The 23,001-nt window shown below is 39.3% G+C and overlaps 1 protein-coding gene across 1 annotated transcript in view; it reads left to right on the forward strand.

Moving 5' to 3' along the window:
* SMS (spermine synthase) overlaps positions 1–23,001 on the forward strand; it is a 48,600-nt gene that overhangs the window by 24,295 nt on the left and 1,304 nt on the right. Inside the window, exons 5-10 of the mRNA XM_061178343.1 lie at positions 1,553–1,728; positions 2,720–2,874; positions 3,323–3,412; positions 14,987–15,101; positions 15,960–16,039; positions 22,267–22,382. Coding sequence (XP_061034326.1) covers positions 1,553–1,728; positions 2,720–2,874; positions 3,323–3,412; positions 14,987–15,101; positions 15,960–16,039; positions 22,267–22,382 — 732 coding nt within the window. The remainder of the gene's footprint in view (positions 1–1,552; positions 1,729–2,719; positions 2,875–3,322; positions 3,413–14,986; positions 15,102–15,959; positions 16,040–22,266; positions 22,383–23,001) is intronic.

The following is a 23,001-nucleotide window of genomic DNA, read 5'->3' on the forward strand; positions in this document are numbered from 1 at the left end:
CAAAGACTTATCAGAGCGAGTCAGAGGTAGCCCAGCCCAGCATTTTAGGTACCTGTGGCTTGTTTACTGCAAACCCCACTGTACTTGAGAACACAGGACTTGCCCACGGTTGTGTTATGTATGCAGTGAGTTCTCATCTTGTTTGTGTTCCACTTAATTTGCCAAGCCCCCTTTCCAGGTCTGGTTTTCCTTGTCATGTAGTGTCCTCTGCTGTTAGTTTCTAGTACATTCACCCTATCTAAAATACTCAGTATTAACAAAAAGAACTGAATGAGAAAATCATTAGTTTGCAGCTATTCTCGTAATAATTGGTTCAGGCAAGAATCTTCTAGATGCCAAAGCCACTGGTGAAGGTGTGTTGAGAGATAAGGACCTTGACCCAGTTTCACAGGACCGCTCCACACCCTGCTTAGTAATTTCAAAGGGAAAAAAGGTACCTTTGCAAGTGGAGGGATCTCGTGGGCATCCGCTTTAACCATGTGGTCACACTTAGCATCACCAATAATAGGACAGGAACACACCTCGTGCCCCTGATGTGATGCTTGCATAATATGCCAACTTGACTCTGTTGAAGAGATCTTCAGGCAAACCCACTTGAGGGATTTCCTGCAGAACACCTGGTCTGGACTTTGCTGTGATGTGAATGTCATGAAACACATGGGGAAGGGGTGATGACGCCAACAGACTACCTTCTTTTTTAACATCTTTATTGGAGTATAATTGCTTTACAATGGTGTGTTAGTTTCTGCTGTATAACAAAGTGAATCAGCTATACATATACATATACATATATCCCCATATCTCCTCCCTCTTGCGTCTCCCTCCCACCCGCCCTATCCCATCCCTCTAGGTGGTCACAAAGCACCGAGCTGATCTCCCTGTGCTATGCAGCTGCTTCCCACTAGCTATCTATTTTACATTTGGTAGTGTATATATGTCCATGCCACCCTCTCACTTCATCTCAGCTTACCCTTCCCCCTCCCCATGTCCTCAAGTCCATTCTCTGTCTGTGTTTATTCCTGCAACGGACTATTTTCGATTAAATGAGGGTAAAAAAGGACAACAGCAAAATACAGTATATGATTCTTCATTCAAAAGTAGAATAGCTCTGAAGGAGATAATTGACAGTTGGGGATACTTGAACATGGATTCCTTACTAGGTGCTGGTATTCCATCCATGTGGACTTGAATGGATGTGGTAGTGACAAAGTAGCTATGTAGGCAGTCTTAACAGATTCCTGCTGGAGTATTTGGGGGTGAAGGATGATGTCTGCAATGGCCATTTTCTCCAACTTTTTTTAGGGAAAATTTAAAGTATGCCAGAAAGGTTTTTTAAAAAGTAAATTCTTAATGTACAACAGTGTTGAAATTTGGTAGTGGCCATGTTTGTATAAACCTCAAAGCGCAAGTTTTAGATTGGTTGTGTACTATTTAGGAGTCTGCCTGGGGTCATGTGGCTTCTGTGCATGCTTGTTCCCAGGTCCTCTTTTAAGGCAGCCTCACCTAAGCAGCCTTTCTTTTAAGGCTCATTCCTGTTTTCCTTTTTTTCCAGATTACCACCCATAGTTCGAGGAGGGGCCATTGACAGATACTGGCCCACTGCAGATGGCCGCCTGGTTGAGTACGACATAGATGAAGTGGTGTATGATGAAGACTCACCTTACCAGAACATTAAAATTTTACACTCAAAACAATTTGGAAATATTCTCATCCTCAGTGGGGATGTTAGTAAGTATTCCGTCCCTACCCCAATCGCATGACAAAGTGACAATGTGTTAGATTGTGTTTTCCTGACAGATACCACCGTTGTGGATTTGTCCAGATTTGTCCATGGCCCTGCTGGGTTGTTTTTTTTTTTGAGATGAATATTTACATTGGATTAACCCTGTGGCTTGTCTGGGCTTTCATGTTTTATAGTAGAGCCATGAAAATTTTGTCTTATTACTCTTTTTTCCTTAGTTTTCTTAGTGATTAGTATTTAGATTGTATTTCAAAAGAAAATGTAATTGCCTTTTTTTAAAAAAAATTTTTATTGAAGTATAGTTGATTTACAATGTTGTTAGTTTCAGGTGTACAGTAAAGTGATTCAGTTATACATATATATATAAATATATATTTTCGTTATTTATATTCTCTCCCATTATAGGTTATTACAAGATATTGAGTAGAGTTCCCTGTGCTATACAGTAGGTCCTTGCTGGTTATCTATTTTATATTGCTTATTTTTTAAGAAGTCTTTTAGATGGGAAATTTCAAACCAAAGTAGACAGAACAGTAAGGTGAACCCACATATACTCACCATTGAGCGCCAACAATTATCAACTCCTGGCCAATCTTGTTTCCCCTGAACTCTGGTCTACTTTTCTCCCTCTCATATTCTTTTGAAGCAACTCTGCTTCATATTTTATCTGGAAACATGCAATTGCTTTTTAATTATCATATCAGAACAGGCTAAAGACTGAATTTTCTTCCTACTGACTAAAGTATATATGTATATAATCTATGTAGGGAACATTTTATGTTGGGTGTTAGATGAGTAGGGTTGATGAAAGTCCACAATCCAAAAAACCCAAAAAACAACACCTCTGTATCCTGCTGTTTTTAAAGATTGAAAATGAAAAATTCTGAATTTTGTAGATTCTGGCACTTTCTGGTATGATAAGTCAGGTGGTGTATGGCTTTGGTTAGAGTCACCATTTTGGATGTTTCTTCTCCCTAGATTTGGCAGAAAGTGATCTGGCGTATACCCGGGCCATCATGGGCAGTGGCAAAGAAGATTACACTGGCAAAGATGTACTGATTCTAGGAGGCGGAGATGGGGGCATATTATGTGAAATAGTCAAACTGAAACCAAAGATGGTCACTATGGTAGAGATATCCTTTGTTGTATAAGAGATCAAGTTAAGTGGGCTTTGTTTGTTTTCTTCCTCGTTTTTTGTCTTAAGACTCAAGTTAATGTTACGAGGTAAATGTGTTATAAAGACTACCTTGAACAAACATTTCCACTTAGTACCAGTACCTTTTTATATGGCCACCAACAAAGAAGCAGAGTTGAGAATTCAAGAGCAAGTAACCTTTGTACTGTGTCTACTGTTTAGCAGTTGCTGAAATGGCTTCTTCATTAGAAGAAAATTGAGTTCCTTTTGAGTGTCCTTGGTGCACAAATGAAGTCATTGTCTCATTTATCATTTTTTAAACTTATGATACCCAAATTAGTGTTAAAAAAAATGTTATGTTCGTCTTAACCTTTTGAAAAAGTGTATTTCAGAATTCTTTGATACATCCAAATCCAGGGGAAATTTCTCCTTAACATATTTCGAACATTGACCAAATGGTGATTGACGGATGTAAGAAATACATGCGAAAAACATGTGGTGATGTCCTAGACAATCTTAAAGGAGACTGCTATCAGGTAATTATATTTACCAGATAATGTTTTTTATTATGTCAACTGATAATATGTTGATCAGAACTGTGCCTTCTGAAAACAGCTTTAAGTATAATTGGTTAAGAAGATAAATAATCAAGATGATAGGTCATCTTGTAGGGGAGGAAAAATTTTCCCTCTACCCTTCTAGTACTTGCCTGAGACCCCCGTAATAAAAGAGTAACAAGAGGAAAAACAAGTTATTAAATGTTTTAAACTCATGTATTTATGGGAGATGCACAGAAAAATGAGCAACTCAGAGGTAGCTTTAGAATTTAGGCTTAAATATGATCCTAATAGGGACAGAGGAATGTAGGTGTCTTAAGGGAGAGTAAATGACTTAGGAAAAATGAACAGGGCCCTTAGAAGAGTAGAAAAAGAGATAGTATGTGACAGAGTTTGTCTGGGTGTGGTGTCAGCCTCATCTGCTGTGATAAGAGGCCATCTTCCCTGGTTGAATTCCTCGGCGAGGGGATCTATGACAGTTGAATTCCTTTTGGAGGATCTGTCTTTAGGCAGATAAAGGGGAGTTCAGAGAAGGCCTCTCCCTACATTTGCTGTTTTTCAAGTGCCTACAGCTCAAAATGTTCAATATGCCAAAGCACCGTATTTTGAGGTAGCCTGTTCTGCTATCCTTTATTCTCTTTATGTGAGTTCTATATACATTTGTATTCAGGGAAGGTGTGTACATATAGTTTAAAAAAAAGAAAGAAAGAAAGAAATTGCTAACTCCAGATTCTTTGAATTTAATAACATTAATTCATTCTTGTATAAAAGATGCCATGTACCTTTTTATGACCTGGCAACCACCACTTTTGACTTTTGTCTCTTTAGCCTGAGTCTCTCTGTGTCTGGGTCTTTGAGAAGGAATTCAGGTATTTAATTAGAGGGTGTAGACGATGTTTGATGTAGGAATAATTGGTTCTTGCTAAGCAAATAAGTTCCTAAATTCTGCTGTGCTTGTAAGTTGACCGATCATTATAGTTTGTAGGATACATTTTGTATTGTATTTTGAGGATTCATATGTTAGGTGCCCATACCTACATTATTTGGTAGAGCAAGAAAACTAAGCAAATGCATATTTTTGTTTGACCAGAATCTTAAATGTGTACCTCTAGTTTTATAAACATATAGATGAATGCTTTCATTTGTTATGTAAATTACCTACACCTACCCATGTTCTCTAATATGTGTGTATCCAAATTTGATTTCATGGTACATGTGTTAATTTTTTAAACAGAGAAATTATATCAATGTTAAAATGCAGTTGTGATAGTTTTATGGGCAAAAGGGAAAGAAAGTACATATTTTACTTACACTGTTGGAAAGTTTAAAAAGGGAGGGAAGATGCAGCAGTTCCAATCCTGAGTGTTTATTTGAAGAACAGGGTAACACTAATTCGAAAAGATACGTGCACCTCCATGTTTATTGCAGCATTATTTACAATAGCCAAGATATGGAAGCACCCTAACTGTCCATCAACAGATGAACGGATAAAGAAGCTGTGGTGTATATATACACAATAGAATCCTACTCAGCCATAAAAAAAGAATGAAATCTTGACATTTGTGACAACATGGATGAACCTTGAGGGTATTAGTTCCACTTAGCATAAAGTCAGATGGAGAAAGAAAAATACTGTAAAAATACTGATTTCACTCATGTGGAATATAAAAAAATTTTGAATAAAGGAACAAACCAAACCAAATAAAAATACATAGATACAGAGAACAGAGTAGTGCTTCCCAGAGGGGAAGGGGTAAGGGAGAGTGAAATGGATAAAGGGGATCAAACTGTATGGTAATGGATAGAAACTATGCTTTTGGCAGTGAGCATACTGTAGTATACACGGAAGTCAAAATATAATGCTGTACACATGAAAAAGAAGAGGGGGAATTTAGGTTCTTCAGAGCATGACAGACTTTTCACAATGAGCTAAAAATTACCATTGTTTGCAAATGTTTGCATTGTTAGCCAGACCCTCTGCCTCAAGTGTTAATCCTCACATCTGTATCAAGCGGCTACTGTTTCTATTTTGTAGATGAAGACAGTAAGTTTAGAGAGTTTAAAGGGCAATTTATAGGGTAACTTTAGAGGAATGTTTCAAATTCATGTCTCCCTGGTGGCTCCTTAGGTTGACTTATGGATTAAGAAAAAAATATAACAAGAACCGCAAACCTAAACCTTCAGTACTGTGGAGTTCCCTTTCGGGAACAGAACAGCCACCAGGGGGAGTCTGAAAAATTCTTCTGAGGCTGAGAGTTTTCCTGGAGCTCTAAAGGGGTGGGGGTTCCTGGTCTATGGGACAGCAGTACGCAAGCCCCTTAGCCATTAAAATACTACCATTAAAAAAATACCAGGTCCTTGCAACTGTTTATCATTTATAAAACATAATTAATGTTATCCTTTTTTAGAAAATAGATTTACAAGCAGTAAATCTAGCAGTTTAAAGAATTTTCAATTATGTCCAAAAAAAAATTTAGTTAAGTATAAAGATATGAATCTTAAATCTGTTATCAACACAATCCATAAATCTATTATCAACACAATCCATTATAAAAATAATAAAATAATTTGGTATTAACAGGTGACAAACCATTTGAGAATATTTAGCAGTCTTAATAAAAACTTGGTAAGAAAATTGCAAGAGAAGGGAAACTACCTAAACATAGTAGAAACGATCAGAAATGTAAAGATACTGTATTAAATGGCAAAATACATAAGCGGTTTCCACTAAAACTAGGAACTAGAAGAGGATGCTCTGTTTAAGCTTGTTTTTGAGTCCTTAATGCAGTAAGGTAGGAAAATGAAAACATTATAAACATAGACAGAATCACATTACTTGCAGAGTATATGAATGCTCACAAAATATAGAAAACTCATCTAGAAAACAAGTTGAATTTATGAGAATTTGGTGTAGTGATAGGATAAAGGCAGACTAAAACTTTTTTCCTTATTCTAAATGCAAAAGTTTGAATGGAAATTGAGTGTGGGCCAGAAATCCTTTTCAAAATAATGACCAGTTAATACTAGGAATAAATTTAACAAGAATGATTTTGAGACTGATAGAATTATGTTAAGATCTTATTGAAAGACAAGCAACTGAAGTGTGAATATGTGGAGAGACAAGTTATTTCTTAGATGAAAAAGTACCATAATCCCCAAGGGGGTTTTTAGAATTAGACCAAATGATTTTGAAGTTCTCTTGAAACCATAATTATCTAAGACTAGCCAAGAAAAAATTTAAAAATGATCACAGTGAAGGGAGATTTGCCCTCTTATTAATTTACTGTGAAGTACAGTAAGCAAATAGGAAGTATGATGATGACAAATATAGAAGTATGGCACAGAGTTGACCACACCTTGGTGTATGTGTAGACACAAAGCTAATATATGGACTAAGGTGTTTTCAGTTTGGGAAAAGATTTAGTTGATTTAGTAAATGTTGACATAATGGGCTGTCCATCTGCATGAGAACAAAGTTAACCCTAGAAGCCATAGAAAAAATAATTTCAGATGACTTAAGCTCTAGATACTAAAACTAATACATTTAGAGAAATTTAGAGTATCTAACCTTGGAGTTGGGAAACCTCATGATGAAAGACAAGAAACCAGTAACTAATAACATCATACTATATAAACAAAGCCAAAGGTCTGAAAATACTGGTAACAAACATGATAGGGAGTTAATCCCTTTAATAATACAAAGAGCCCCTACTAAAATTTTAAAATATTAACTAAAGGTGTAAAGGATATGAACTGGTGTTGTAGACCCCAAGTTCGAGTGCCCAGTGCACAGTGAGGCCAAACCAACTGAAATGGAATTTGGAGCAAAGTTTATTGCAAAGGGCAAGCAAAGAACAGGCAGCTCATGTTATAAAGACCCGAACTCCCTGGTGGTGTCTAGGGAAGTGGTTTCACAGGCAAAATTTGGGGGAAGGGCTGCAGGGTGTGTGACCTTCCTCTGATTGGTTGATGGTAACAGGGTGGTGGTCCAGAAATCTCAGTCATCAGCCATCTTGTTTCAACCAGGCTGGGTCCATGTGCTTGTGCACAGCCTGAAGTTATTGTCCTCTGCCTGGGTGGGGGCTTTAGTTCCTGGTTAAGAACTCAGTTATGTATCAGATTGTTATCTATAGGGACACAGAAAGACTTGTACCTGGGAGGGGCCTGCGGTGCCCCACTCACTTTAAATTCCCCCTTTTCTTTGATACTCCTCAGTCTTGATGGGAACAGGTGTGGGATAAGAAAGGGAATAAACTTTTGGATAAAGAGGTTAATCATAAACTCCGCCTAGGGAGTCCACTTTTGGGGGCTGGGGAGATGACTCAGTTTTAATCCCCCACCCCTGTTTCAACCTTCTCCAAATCTTTGAGGGAATGGGGTGATGCCCTGTCTGGCTACTTCCTGCTAAAATGGGGCATAGTCCTGCCTCACTGTGGGGAATGGACACTGAGTTGGAAATACTCCCAAGTTCCAAGTCTTGAATCAGAGTCTTGTATGATTAAGATCTCAGTTCCTGGGACTTCCCTGGTGGTCCAGTGGTTAAGACTTCGCCTTCCAATGCAGGGGGGTAGAGGTTCGATCCCTGGTCTGGGAGCTAGGATCCCACATGCCTCATGGCCAAAAAAACAAAACAAAACAGAAGCAATATTGTAACAAATTCAATAAAGACTTTAAAAATGGTCCACATCAAAAAAAATCTTTGAAAAAAAAAAAGATCTCAGTTCTTTAGTCCACTGTTTCGGTGTGCCAGATCTAGTTAGGAGTAGTAGTGACAACCCAAACAGACTTTGGAAAATAGATATCATTCCCTGAGAAATTCAGGAGAATGAGCCTGAAAACCAATCTGGACCTGGCACTTAGATAAAATTAGATTAACTGGTTACAAGTCTCCCCCTAAGTAGGTTATAACTTTTGATGTGATATTAACATACATGAAAGGAGCTATTGGCCATTACATGTCTCCTTTTTCTGCTAATGTATGATCTAAAGCAATTTTGTTGTCTAAAAAATTTAATAGTTACAAGAGGAGACCTTGAGATAAGGTTGCAGCTGCCAGCGGGCACTACTTTGATAATGGCTGGTGGTATCCCAGAGTCTGATACAGTTCAGAAAATTCAAGGTCTCAACAAGACAGATGTGTCTAAAATCATGTCCTCAAAGGCCACCTAGTTCTACCTTGGATGTCTGAACCACAGCTCTTCCATTTTGACTTGACAAATTCATTCCCCTCCTCAATGGCCAAAGCATATGTACCATGTGACCAGGCCACTCTGGTCAGTAAAGTTTAAGTTAAACCGTGTAGAAGCCAGAATGACTCCCCCATACTTCCATATGTGAAGATTTTTCTATCATTTCCCCTTTTGATTGCAAATCTTTCAGTAGACCAAAGTACTTGTCCCTCGATGTCAGGGTGGTTGCTGCCTCCCCCTGGGTCCCTCATGTTCCTCTGTGCTAGGCCTCCTTTTTGTTTATATAAATTTGCCTAGGTATCTACTTTGGGGGAAAACTAATCAGATACTGTCAACAGGCTCAGAGGTATGCTAATGGGGAAACATTTCATAGGCTACACATTTTGTTAATTATACCGAATTGTGACACAAGCAGTGTGTATGTGCTTTTAGCAGTAGACTTAAAGCTAGCAATGATATATGTCATGTATGAGTAGTTATACCCTGACAACTTCACTAGAAAGTTTTCTTTCTATCCTGAACATTGGGGGCAACAATATGGTTAACACAGTAGCTTTCAATTTTGATAGGGCCTTGTCACACACAGGTCATGGGACATCTGATCTTCATCTCAAGATAGATTGCTGTTATAAGCTTCAGAAACAAACTCAGTGTCTTTAATAATTTGATTAAACTTTACAACTATATAACAAGGAGCTATCTGGGAAGTAAGTCTTAGGCAATAAATACAGACCCCAAGAGAACTAGAATTTAATATCTGTTGAAACAATCTTTCTCCAAAATTACCCTCATTTTTTACCAAATATTTTAGCCAAATTATTAAAGTCAGACTTTCACAAACTTGGTCTGATTATTTACATACATGTAATTGATCCTTTAAATTGGCTGTGCTGGAACTTTTCATAAGGAATCCCAGACTGAATGTTTAAAAGGCCCCTCAGGGCCAGGAAAGCTATGCCAAGGGCTTGCCACAGATTCTGCCTGCCATGTCTGTAGATCTGGGTGAATTCCTCTCTTCTAGAGGTCTCCAAAACATCTTGAGACTCCTGCGCTTGTTCAGGTAGTGACCTTTCTTGTTCACCTTGATAAGGTTGCTGGGAAATCTGAGTTGCCAATTTTTGGAGGGCTCAGGTAGGAAAAAAAAATCATTGTTTCATTGCTGTAAGTCATAATTAGCTTGAGGGGAAGTGTTTCCTTATATCTGGAAAACATAGATCAAAACCAGTAGTATTTTAGACAAAAACCATAAAAATTATAACCATATTCACCAGTTCACTCAGTAATCCTTTTTGTTAACAGTGTTTATGAAGCCACCAGGTTTTTCTGTTAGGATTCTGTAATTGCTTATCCAGTTCATTGATATGATCTGAAATTTATGAGACTTGGACATGTCAAAAAGTCTTTCTATGAATCTTCGTGAAGATGAAGCACTTTTGCAAAAACAGTAAAACAGTAACTGTCTGAGTGACAAGACTTAAAAGGTACAGTTAAACACCTGATCCCAATGTAATTGACAAAAAACTTGGTTATAATAACTAGAATTATGAGTAACATTTTATCAGGACACACCAGACTTTGAGAAATTCCATATAATTAAAAAAAAATTTATTGGAGTATAGTTGATTTATAATGTTGTGTTTCATATAATTTTAAGAATATAAAAGCATTTGCCCATACCGTATAACCTGATAAGGCTTAACATTCATTTGACAATGCTTCCCATGTAATTTAACATACTGAAGTATCCTAGTTCATTTAATCTCTGAGATTCCTTAGGGTTCTTCTGAAGCATCCTAAAGTTAGCTGGAGGTCAAAACTTTGAAACTCTAACTTCAGTTAGAGTTTGGTATTTGGGACGTTTGTCAAAAATATTAAAAAGTTTCAAAACACCTGGTCAAATAAGATCATAGGTCATTGTGAAACAATACCCATTCACCTAACCAAAATGACAATAAAAGATCTCAAAGGCAAATATAGAAAGTTACAGTCAGATCCCTCAGAAAGGCAAAAAAACTCACAATCTGTTATTGAAAGCAGCTTAGCATTCTAAGAAAACTTTGTTTTGCCAGCAGAGAGAGAAAACCAAAAAACCAAACTCCAGTCTTGCATCAGCCTATTCTTGATAACAAAATTTATTTACTTAAATTTAATCCAATCTTAGCCAATCCTGATCATGTACAAAACTTTTCTAAGTGTTTCTTTTTCACAAACGTTCTAAAACTTTCTGTACCCATGTTATTTTGTCCTTTATTTTCTTTTCTATTCAGAAACAACCAGCTCTCGGACAAAATTACCTTTTTCCCTTTAACAAAACACACTTCCATTCTTCATACCTTCTTTTACTGTAAACACATCCTACTTTCCTTGTATGTTGAAATATTTCCCTTATTTTTTAAACATTTGAAAAGAAAGTTTCACCTAGAAAACTTACCTAATTTACATTTAATTTACTCAAATGTCTCATCAAGTTGTTTTTCTTGTTGACAAATTTTATAACAATATGAACTTACTGACTTGCAGTAACCCTAGATGCCATAAAAGTATTATACTTAATACTGATGACTCTAAAGACGTGTATATTAAACCAACATGCTTAAGCTAGATTTAATACCAAATATCAATTTAATAATATTTCCCAGATCACATGAACCTGAAATTTACTCTAACTAGTTTTTTATATTTCTGAGAATTTAAATAAGCACATAATTTCTTTTAGGTCAGTTAAATGGAACTCATCCACAAACCAATCTTGGCAATGCCATTTGGAGACAGACACATATTTATAACGTACACATAGACATACATATGCCTATATAGACACAGATGTAAAAGTTTTCCTGTTTGCGTTAAAAAGCCCCCTTCCCTGTCCCCGTCGTCCTCCCCGCCCCACCCCGGTCTCAGGGGTCACAGACGATTAAAGTTTCTGAGAGCCCAGGTAGATCATTTTCATCTCGAAGGTAGTAGCTAACCTCTACTAACTGCACACACAGAAACCAGTTTTGGAATGTCAAAAGAGCCCCATCTTAGCCATTTTCAGGGTGAGATTTCCTTCAGTTTTAAAGTAGCCAATTCGGTTTAAATCAATAACAGTAATAGACAGTAATACATATCACTCACGCACATTCACATGCTTCCCTTCCAGATGAACTTGAATCAGCGTTCAGGTTACCATGACTCCCTTAATGAGGGTTAAAACCAGGAAGAGAGAACAGGATTGGGACTCGTATACCGAGACACTCATGCCCACACCCAAAATAAAAGCCAAACCAGTTCCAAAAGGCTCACTTAGATACAACATAGCATAAAAGCCTATACATAAGGAATTTCACCCCATTTCACTTCCCTTTTATAAAACAGTTCTAGTTGAAAGATGCTGTTATAATTTAGAGGGCCATTGTTGTCCAGATCCCAAGGCGTACTGAGGCCAGGCAGTGTTAGGATGAAATATCATTTTCTTTCATTCATGGGAGCAAAGCTGATCTCCCAGTTCTGCAAAATGTACTCTAGGGGACTACAAGATGGTGCAGAGCTGTGGTCATCCACAGTTATTCATGGCTGGTGGTGTCAAATACCAAGCAAAGAGCACACCAGTGCAATGCAGAGCAATCTCTCAGGGTCACAGTTCCCTAGCCCCAGCAAGGGAGATAGCCAACCAGCGCCCTATCAGAGGTGAAGCCAAATGACCAAGCCTAGTCCCTTTATCTTAGGGAATTGTGTCAAGCTCGATTTCTGACTTGTTACATGTGATTTTTTTTTTTTTTTTTTTTTTTACATGAACATGTTTTTTGTAACTAGAAGGGAAGATTTCTTTGCTGTAGGCAAAGCCAGTGCAATAGGGAAGAATAACCCTGGTGTCAGTGTGAGCTCCATTACCAGAGATATCTCAACCAGCCAATGCAAGTACTGACTGATACACAGATATAAAAAACAAATACGGTCGCATAGACAAGAGATCAGATGAGGTATAGTTCAAAATTGCTTTCCCATTCCCTGATGGAGGCCTCCAAACAGATTCGTCTGACTCCCAAAAGAGAATCAGATTGACTCACAATGAGCCCAGAGTGGCTCACTTCCTGAAAGGGAATGAACCTAGACGGAGCCAGTAGAATTCCTAGCTCACGCATGCTGGAGAGACTCACCCCAAACCGATACCTAAGGTGGGCCGTAGGTCAGAATGTTTCTTGGTTCTAAACAGTCCTGTGCCGAAAGGGCTGGCATCTGGCATCGCCAGGGAGAGTCCCTCCAAGTTCCTCTGAGTGAAATGAGCTCTGGTGGCTGTTGGGGTTCAGGGACACAGGCTCTTGGCTGGCTCATCAAAACTGGTGAAACCAAATTCGTGTGCCTGATACACAGTGACGCCGAACAAACTGAAACTTCAGCGTTTGGAGCAAAGAAAGGTTTATTGCAAGGGCCAAGCAAGAACAGGCAGCTCAAGCTCTAATGGGTTTTCAAGGAAGAGTTTTTTAAGGCAAATTTGAGGGGAGGGCTGCGGGGTGTGTAGTTTTCTTCTGATTGGTTGGTGGTGAGGTAACCCGGTGGGTGGTGGTACTGGATTCTCAGTCATCAGTCTTCTGGTTGCAAGTGCTTGTGCTCAGCCGGAAGTTACCAGCCTCCACGTGGGTGGGGGTCTTAGTTCCTGCAGAAGATCCCAGAGTTATGTATCAGATTGTTAGGTGTAGGGATACAGAAAGGTTTTGTACCCGGGAGGGCCCGCAGGGCCCTGCTCAGTTTCAACACCCCCCCACCCCCCCACCCCCACCTTTTTTGATACTCCTCAGACTTGGGAACAGGTGTGGGACAAGAAAGGGAATAAAGTTTTGGATAGAGAGGTTAATTATAAAGTTGGCAGAGGAATTTGGCTTTAGGGAGACTCGCTTTCATTGGTACTTTTCAGAAGACGAAAGTCAAATAGCCTGCAAACTTATGACAGGCTGCTTACCCCTATTGGTGGCGTGAAGTTCTTGTGAAAAGTTAGCAAGGGACTCGACAAAATGAAACAACAGGGACAACATCCAGTACTGGGAAGGCTGCAAGGACACAGGTGCTTTTTGGAGCAAGAATTACCTTCAGAATTAAAAATAAAAGTATACATGCCTTTTGTTCTGGCAACCCAATGTTTGGGCATCCAGGCAACAGTCATCTATACAGGAGGTTTGTTATGGCCGTGTTTGTAGAGACCAAGACTTGAAGATGGTAAGAATATATAGCATTTTTAGTGGTATGTTACATTTTTAAAAAAACATTACCTGGAATGGTGTTAGGTGAAAGTTGCCAAGTTCAGAACGATGTGTGTAATCCTAGTTATACAAACGAGAACAAGCATTTGTGTTTATGTGCGGGTGAATGTGCACAAGACTTCATCTGAGCACAAGGGAAAACTGAGCATATCAAACAAGACTGATACGTAGCTGGAGGCAGCTGAGGTGTTAGTGCCTTCTAGATCTTTGCGTGGTTGCACTTGATGCATTAAATGAAACGAGTTATGTAACAACTGGACAGGAAGATCCAGTTTCTTCAAGAATTGTGGTTTTGAGGATATGTGTAAGAACATTTATAGGAAAAGATCTGGAATAGTTTATCTTAGGGAGTTGCGGCAAGCTCGATTTCTGACTTGTTACATGTCATTTTTTTTTTTTTTTTTTTTAACACGAACATGTTTTTTCTAAGTAGAAAAATGAAAAGACAAGGAGAATAACCCCTTTCTTGTTCAGGAATTTGCCTACAGCTAGGTGGGTCCCTAAGCACATAGTTTCAATACTCCAAAGATACGGCAAACCCCAAACTTATTTCCTGTATTTACTGTAAAGGGTCTGTATGAGAATTCCAGCTCCTACCTGCTATACTCTGCTTGTTAATAACTCTGTGATTGTGAGAGCTGGCATTTATCACATGGCTTTATTACCATCAGTACTTGAGGTATTAGAGGGAAGATGCAAAAAATAAATCAATAGACAACAAAGTCATTCAGTGCTTAGTACAAAAGAAAAGCTAAAAGTAGAAGAAAATACATGTAGTAGGAGAGGCAGTATAGATTAGAGTTAAAAGTGTGAACTTGGTTTTCAGATCTAGGTGTGCTTCTTGGGTCTGTTTCTTATTGGGTGCCTTTGAGCAGGCTTTGTGACCTCTCTCATTTGTGTCTCTATTTGTAAAATGGGGATGGTAATAGTACCTGCGAGGAGTTGTAAAGCATGCAGTAGGTCCTGAATTTTAGCTCTTAGCAGGTATGGGTGGAAGTCATTTTTGCTTGTGCGGCAGGGTGCTGTGGCCCTCAGCCCCCGCATGCGTCTCCCCTTTCCTTCTACAAGCGTTTAACTACTTCCATATGTGTTGGCTCACCCGCATCTATTCCTGTTCTCTCTGGAAGGTTCTAATAGAAGACTGTATTCCAGTACTGAAGAGGTACGCCAAAGAAGGGAGAGAGTTTGATTATGTGATTAATGATTTGACAGCTGTTCCAATCTCCACATCTCCGGAAGAAGGTAGATTCTGTTTTTTCTTTTTAACCAAGATAATGTTCATGGAAACGTTTTTCTTGGCACCATGTGAGAATGAAAGGATCTTAAGAGATTGTCTAGTGAAGTTCCTTCATTTATTAAAGGTAGTTAAACGGAGGCCAGAGGTGGAAAGATGGCTAGATTTGGCTTTGGTCAAATCCTGTTTTGCCATTAAATGAGCAAAATTAATTCAGTTGTTTGAAATAAGCATGAAATAAAATGACTCATAATCATACCATTGAGACATTAGCTTGTTGGATAACTTATTTTTACATACTGTGATCTTTTTAACCTGTACTGAGACAATATGGTGACCTTTCTAAGCAACACCAGAGACAGTTCCCCTTCTCAGACCACAACTCGAAATCACTGCTAGCTTAGGATTTCAGTGTTCATGTTTCTTCTATTACCTTGTCTTCCTGCTGAGTTTCCAGACTCGGATCACCACCTGATGACCCTCGCTGACCCTCACCCTTGCAGTTTCTCTCTTGAGATGTTGCTGCTTTCCCCCTTACTTAAAGCTGTTGTCTTTCAGATTTCAACCACTGCCTTTGTGTCAAATCTTTATGGGTATGGTGAGAACACTGCTACGTACATGCACATTTGCTTTTGATCTTGCTTGTGTATGCGTGTATGTGCACATGTGTCCAAGACACAAAATATGTGACAGTATGCTGTCATTCATGAATAAGCCCTCAAATATTGGGTCTTAAGAAGCTCATGGCTATTTCTTTTTTTTATTTTTTGTATTGTTGATATTAATGTGAATGTTTGACTTTAGATGTTGTTTCTGATGTATGTAAACTCATATTTATAAAACTTAATTTTTTTTTTTACATCCAGATTCCACATGGGAGTTTCTCAGACTGATTCTTGACCTCTCAATGAAAGTATTGAAACAGGATGGGAAATATTTTACACAGGTATAGACTTCTTAAGTGTTTTTTTCCCAGAACTCTCAAATTTTATGTTTTGTGCTTCACACAGCCAGAATACTTAAGGAGACATTGACATAAAGACTAATGGTAGTACTAACTATTTAGTTACTTGTAAAATTAAGACTAAATGAAGGTTAAAAGGGAGTGCATATAGTATGTAATGGCTGTATGCTCTGACGATGTAGGGATAGTACAACTACTAAAAATAGTGGTGAGTGGGGGAGACTGGGACAAGTATATGCAAAAATCTTTTGTGTATTTTCAGTAATCATGTTGGTGGTGATGGTATTAGTACTGTTATTCTGAGGTTGTTATATTTGTAATGTGGCATAAAGCAATTGAGCAATTATGCAATATTTTAATTCTATCATCCCCAACATTGTCAATATGGAAGGAAGTAGTTGAAGATGTAATAGAGAAGTGGATAAATAAAGCCGTATTGTACTGAAGAAAATTTCAAGGACAGACCAGTATAATTGGATTATGTTCTCAAGCAGTAAGTTTGTAAATAGCTGGCCTGTCATTTTTAGGGAATTAATGAGTTCTGTTGTGTCCTGTTACCACAACCTTCCGATTTATTAAACTTGGACTTTGGCTGTAGTATGAGCCGCTGCGACCAGATGGAGACACAGACTGTGATTCTCCTCCCACCCCCAAACTCTAGGACAGGGGTCCCCAACTCCTGGGCCACGGGCCGGTATCGGCCCGTGGCCTGTTAGGAACCGGGCCGCACAGCAGGAGGGGAGTGGCGAGTGAGCCAGCGAATCTTCATCTGCCGCTCCCAGTTGCTCGCATTACCGCCTGAACCATCCCCCCCACCCTTCCGTGGAAAAATTGTCTTCCACAAAACCGGTCCCTGGTGCCAAAAAGGTTGGGGACCGCTGCTCTAGGAAATTCTTAGTGGAAAAGCCATGAGAGCATTTCATAAGCTGCTTTGGCTTGGCTGTAGTATGAGTTGCTGCCACTAGATGGAGACACAGACCGTGGTTTTTCCCCTCATCCTCTAGGAGATTCTTAGTGGAAAAGCCATCAACCTAATTTCATAAACTGCTCTGGCTGTAGTATGAGCTGCTGCCACCAGGTGGAAGCAAATTGTATTTTCCTCATTTTCTAGAGGATTCTTAATTTTAAAAGGTTTGAAGTTAGTATTTCTTGATGTGTAAAAAATACATATATATATAACCTACTAAAGTCCTTAACATTTCGAAAATGACAGCAAAAGCAGCTAATTGATGATCCGTCTTTTTACTTGGTACAAAAATCCCTTGATTCGTAAGCAGAAGATAAACAGTATTGTACTCTGGTCCCTGTAATTAATTCTTCAGCATTTTCAGGAGAATTCCACCTCCCCCCAACTTTTTTAAAGCATTATTATAGTTAAATGTCAAGAGCTACTAGAAAGGTCCTAATTTTATTCTCCCGAGGAGGCATTTTTAAGCAGACCCCAGACAGTTTACGGGATCTGAGATTCATAGTGCCGAAAACAGCTTGGCAACTTAAGAGACACCTTGAATTAGTTTCCGTTCCATCCTGTTTTCTTCCTCCTCCCCCTGCACGGGTAATTAATCCTGGACCTTGCACTTGGTGAAAGTGTTGGCAAGCTTCAAGGGAACAGACAGCTGTCGACGAATGGACTTTTTTTTTACCCTGATCCTTAAGAATGATTTTTAAAACACATTCTAGAATTGACTTTTTAAAAGCCAGGGGTCCAGGGGTCCGTAAACCACGGGCCAGATCTCATCTACTGCTAGTTTTTGCAGTTTTCTTGGCACACAGTCATGCCCATTCATTATAGAGCGTCCATGGCTGCTTTTGCTACAGCGGCAGCTTTGGAGCACTTTTGGTGAAAACTATATGATCTGCAAAGCCTAAAATATTTTCTGTCTGGCCCTTTACAGGAACCCTGTAAAGGGTTCTGACCCCTGCTTTACAGGAACTCTACAATGAAACCTGCTCAAACCAAGTGGTCTTATTCTTATAAAAGCAACCCAAATTCAGTGAGTTGGATATTTCTCAAGCAGAGCATATATTGATAGAATTTGGTTCTTTTTATGTTTCTGCAAATAGAAGTCTCATGGAGCTTAAGTTGGGGAGAATGTGAGGCTCTGGCATCTTTAATCAAAAGTGACTGAAAACAATTTGGATCTACTGCAAACCAGTCAGTTTGTAGTAGAGAATAGGTACAGTTAGGAAGAAAGCGTGACTGTTTTCTTTTGTTGCATTTACCTGGTAGACTGCTTTCTTGGGGAACTGCTTTCTCATTGTGGACAACTAATAGAAAGGCTTACTTGACAGATCATCCCCGCCCATTCCTAAATACTAATGATTCAGGCTTTGATAACCTGGCCTTTGCCAACCAACTTTTACTAAAAATCACCTTAAATACTCAAGGCTGTGCTGGTTTCTAAGAATTGTCCAAAAGATGTATTAGGACATGCTTCCCACCCCCGCATTCATTATAGTTGGAAACTCAAGGCGATCTCTCTTTATGATACCCGGGAATCCCACAGTATGTTGGGTGGTTGAATGTGTCATATGGACCAGGGGGGCGTAGGCCTTTGAAGAAGCAGTAGTCAAGAGCTGCAGTGTGGTTTGACTCAGTATGTACTGATGTCATTCCCACAGTGTAATACTTTCTTCAACTACCACGTGGTATGCTCAGGAGATACCTTTAATTCACACCCACCCGCCTTCCCTGAGCCTGTAGCTTAGAAATGGAGTAAGGTTAAAGATGGGACAACAATGTTGTTTGGCTTGTTAACTTGGTGACTGATAAAAGCTAAATGTTCCTGCCTAAAACTGCTTGCATCACAATGGCAAGTTCATGATGTCACTAGTGTCACTGTGGCTGGTTGAAGACAGCCTTGTCTGTGGGCCACAGAGCTGGGGAAGGCGTCCTGGAATGTGTGGGGATTCATCGATCCACCTCTGGCAGGCCAGGGGAATTTGAATCCAGGGGAGAATTACTTCTGTGGGACTAGGAGGCAGGTCCCCCCCCCCCCATTAAAGAAAAAACTGTAGGTTATTTCAAAGTACAAAAATATGTGTGTGACATTCATGTTAGTTACGATACAAAGATATTAACTCCCCCGTCCCCCCCTAGTCGTGGATGTTACCAGTACGCTTGACTCATCTGCATTCCTCCCTAATCCCCTCCCGCCTTCTGGAAGTAACCCATTTTTAGTGTGATTTTTTTGTTTCAGTTACTCTTGTGCTTTCTTTATAGATGTTTTACACACGTGTGATCTCCTAAATCATCATATTGTTTTTGCTTGCTTTTGAACTAGATAAAAATGGTGTCATTAAGGAGGATATTCTTCCAGACTTTTTTTTTAGTTGCGGCATGTGGGATCTTTTCAGTTGCGGCATGCGAACTCTTAGTTGCGGCATGCATGTGGGATCAAGTTCTCTGACCAGGGATCGAACCTGGGCACCCTGCTTTGGGAGCGCGGAGTCTTAGCCACTGGACCACCAGGGAAGTCCAGACCTTTTTATATTACAGAAATCACACAAGCTGTTTAAAAGGTACAAACAGAACTAAAATCTATAAAGTAATAAAGCAAGTGTCACCCACAGCTAACATGAGGCAAGGAGAAACTTCTTAATTCTTTGCTATTAGATTGTTATTATGCATCCCCCATGTGTCTTAAGAAAAGAACAGTGTAGTTCCATTTAAATATATAGAAAAGTGAAATGTATCACATTACTTTTTTTGGGTAGGTATCTGTGGGTTTTTTTTTCTTTTTTAAACTGCTTTTTGACAATTTTGGGGAAGCATAAATTGAAACTATCCTATTTCTTTGCCACATTCTTTGTAAGGAGGACTTCCCATATACCCTCTATAAAGAGAGAACGTGGTGTCATTTTTAAGGTGGCAAGGAAAACCTTGAACTGTGAACCTTGGTGGCATTTCCATTCTATAGCTTCCCCGGTAGTGAGGTGTTCTAAAAACAACCGGGCAGTGTTTTCTATTTGTGAATCTTAAATTACACTTGTGGTGTTTATATACTCTCATGGTGAACTTGATGTTGAAACCAAATTATATGCTGGCCAAGGGCACTTTGGCCAGTTCCCACTGCAGGACCCTAGGTGATGGGTTACTAAACAGGCTGGCACTGAAGGATGACGATGTGCTGAGCGAATGTGCTAGGTTAAAACCGCCCAGGCCAGCCCTTGGAATAGTTCTGTCTACCCACTTGCCCGTGACTGACTGGTTCTTTGGTTTTGAAAGCCATCCTCAGGAACGCTTATATCACAGGCTGCTTTATTTGTGAATAATTTTCGTCTTACATTATACTTGGCTATTTTGAGGCAAATTGATAGCAGAGTTCTTATGAAGGAATGTGATCAGCACATATATTCAGTTGTCTTCCAAATGTTAAGAACTTCAGAGGTTGGGACTTCCCTGGCGGCACAGTGGTTAAAACTACACGCTCCCAGTGCATTGGGCCCGGGTTTGATCCTTGGTCAGGGAACTAGATCCCACATGCATGCCGCAACTAAGAGTTCGCATGCTGCAACTAAGGAGCCTGTGAGCTGCAACTAAGGAGCCAGCAAACCGCAACTAAGGAGCCCTCGAGCCACAACTAAGGAGCCCGCCAGCCACAACTAAGGAGTACATGTGCTGCAACTAAGGCGCTGGTGAGCCACAACTAAGGAGCCTGCTGGCCACAACTAAGGAGTACATGTGCCGCAACTAAGGAGCACGCCTGCCGCAACCAAGACCTGCGCAACCAAATAAATAAAATAAATAAATAAATAAATATAAGAATTTTAGAGGTTAAGAGGAAATAGTTGGTATTAAATACCCATCTTGTTTTCTAAATCCATTATGAAAAGCCCTTGGGGGAAAATCGTGCTCAAATGATAAACCCTACCCCAGATCTACTGAATGAAAATCTGCATTTTAATAAGGCCCCCTATGATTCATACATACATTAAAGATTGAGAATCACTGCTCTAGAATTAGGCAGGTACTGTATCCATTCAGCAGCTCTCCTATGTCTTGGCCAGCATCTCTGATTCTCTTCACCTTTTTTTTTTTTTTAATGGTCATAGAGTGGCTGCTGCAGCTCCACATATCCCATCTAAGTTGGAGGCTGGAAGAAAGTTGAAGGAGCCGGATCACTGTATTTATCCTTGATTGTCCAGAATCAAATATCACTTATATGTGGAATCTAAAAAATAATACAAATGAATCTATATACAAAACAGAAACAGACTCACAGACATAGAAAACAAACTTATAGTTACCAAAGGGGAAAGGGGAGGAGGAGGGATAAATTAGGAGTTTGGGATTAATAGATACAAACTACTATATATAAAATAGGTAAACAACAAGGACCTACTGTATAGCAGAGGGAGCTATACTCATTATCTTGTAATAACCTATAATGGAAAATAACCTGAAAAGATATATATAATATATATAGTACATATAACTGAATCACTTTGCTGTACAGCTGAAACTAACACAATATTGTAAATCAACTATACTTCAACAATTAAAAAAAAGAACACATTTCAAAAAATAAATCTTTCCCAGCAGACTTCCACTATATTTCATTGAGCACTCCTACCTGCTGGGGAGACAGAAAAGGGGTGGCAAAAAAGGGAGAAAAATTAGAACAATGAAGTCAAGAGAAAATGTTTGATAAAGAGTAGAACTGGGGAATATCCTTAGTGTATACATCCTGAATAGACTTTTGTTCTCTTATGCCTTAAATCACAGATTTTGGGGGAAAGCACAGAGGTGTGAATATAGTTTTGTGTCAACATCTTAGACTCTTAAGAGGGTTGTAGTTTAAGCCATTCTGGAAATCAAGAACATTATCTTTTTGATACTTCATTCTCAACACAGTGGTGACTATTGGGAAAACTTATTTTGAATGGGTTATGTGTATGAATCTTTGCTAATTGCATGGTGTTGATACAATGACTGTGTCACTAATGAGAAATTGGTCTCCTGCTTTCTGTTGCTTCATACTCGAATAATTTGAAATGGCTTGGTAAATGAGGTAGAAGGATAATGAGCTAATGGATCTATAAATAGAACTCAGTGCAATTTGTGAAAGTACAGAAGCCTTATCTCATTTTCAGAGATGAACTTGTATCTAAAGCTAGAATTGCTCATTTATTAGAGACCTTCAAATGAGTGGGACCCTCAGTAGGACTTAAGAATCCTATTGTTTGCTTTTCTCTCTTTGATTTAGGGGAACTGTGTCAATTTGACGGAAGCCCTGTCACTCTATGAAGAACAACTGGGGCGCCTGTATTGTCCTGTGGAATTCTCGAAGGAGATCGTCTGTGTCCCTTCATACTTGGAATTGTATCCTTTGACCACATCATTGTGTTGCCAAATCAGAACCTCCATGTAAATACCATGCCCGTTTAACATTTTAAAGAAACAGAATTAGTTGTATAGTACATGTAAGGCCCTGGTGTTCCCCCCCCGCCCCCCTCAGATGCTGGGGTGTGGCCTGACACAGCTTCTCAGGTGGTTTTAATGGTCTGGCACCACTGGTTCTCACAGGCAGTCCCCAGACCTGTGGCATCCCCTGGGAACTAGTTTCTCGAGCCCTGCCCCAGCCTGCTGCCCAATCAGAAACATTGGAGGGTGGGGCCCGGTGACCAGTCTTGACCAGCCTGCCAGGAGATTGATGTGCACTTTAAAGCTTCAGAAGCCCCAGTCTAGACACGGTCCCAGCTGGAGCAGGCTGACTGAAGAAGCTCACTGTCCTTTTATGTTAAAATTACCCTACTTTAATATTAGTTTCTACACTTCACTTGATTCTGATTTGCAGTAGAGATAGAGCTAAAAATAATGGTGGGCATCACAAAGTTAATGTTGATGTTCTCCATTAGTTCCACTTAGTAAAGTTAGTCCAGGGAAATAAGAAAAGAACCCAGAGAAAAGCCAAATGAAAGCATTGTCATTGGAAATTTAT

The sequence above is a fragment of the Eubalaena glacialis genome, chromosome X (genome assembly GCF_028564815.1).
Source record: "Eubalaena glacialis isolate mEubGla1 chromosome X, mEubGla1.1.hap2.+ XY, whole genome shotgun sequence".
NCBI classification, from domain to species: Eukaryota; Metazoa; Chordata; class Mammalia; order Artiodactyla; family Balaenidae; genus Eubalaena; species Eubalaena glacialis.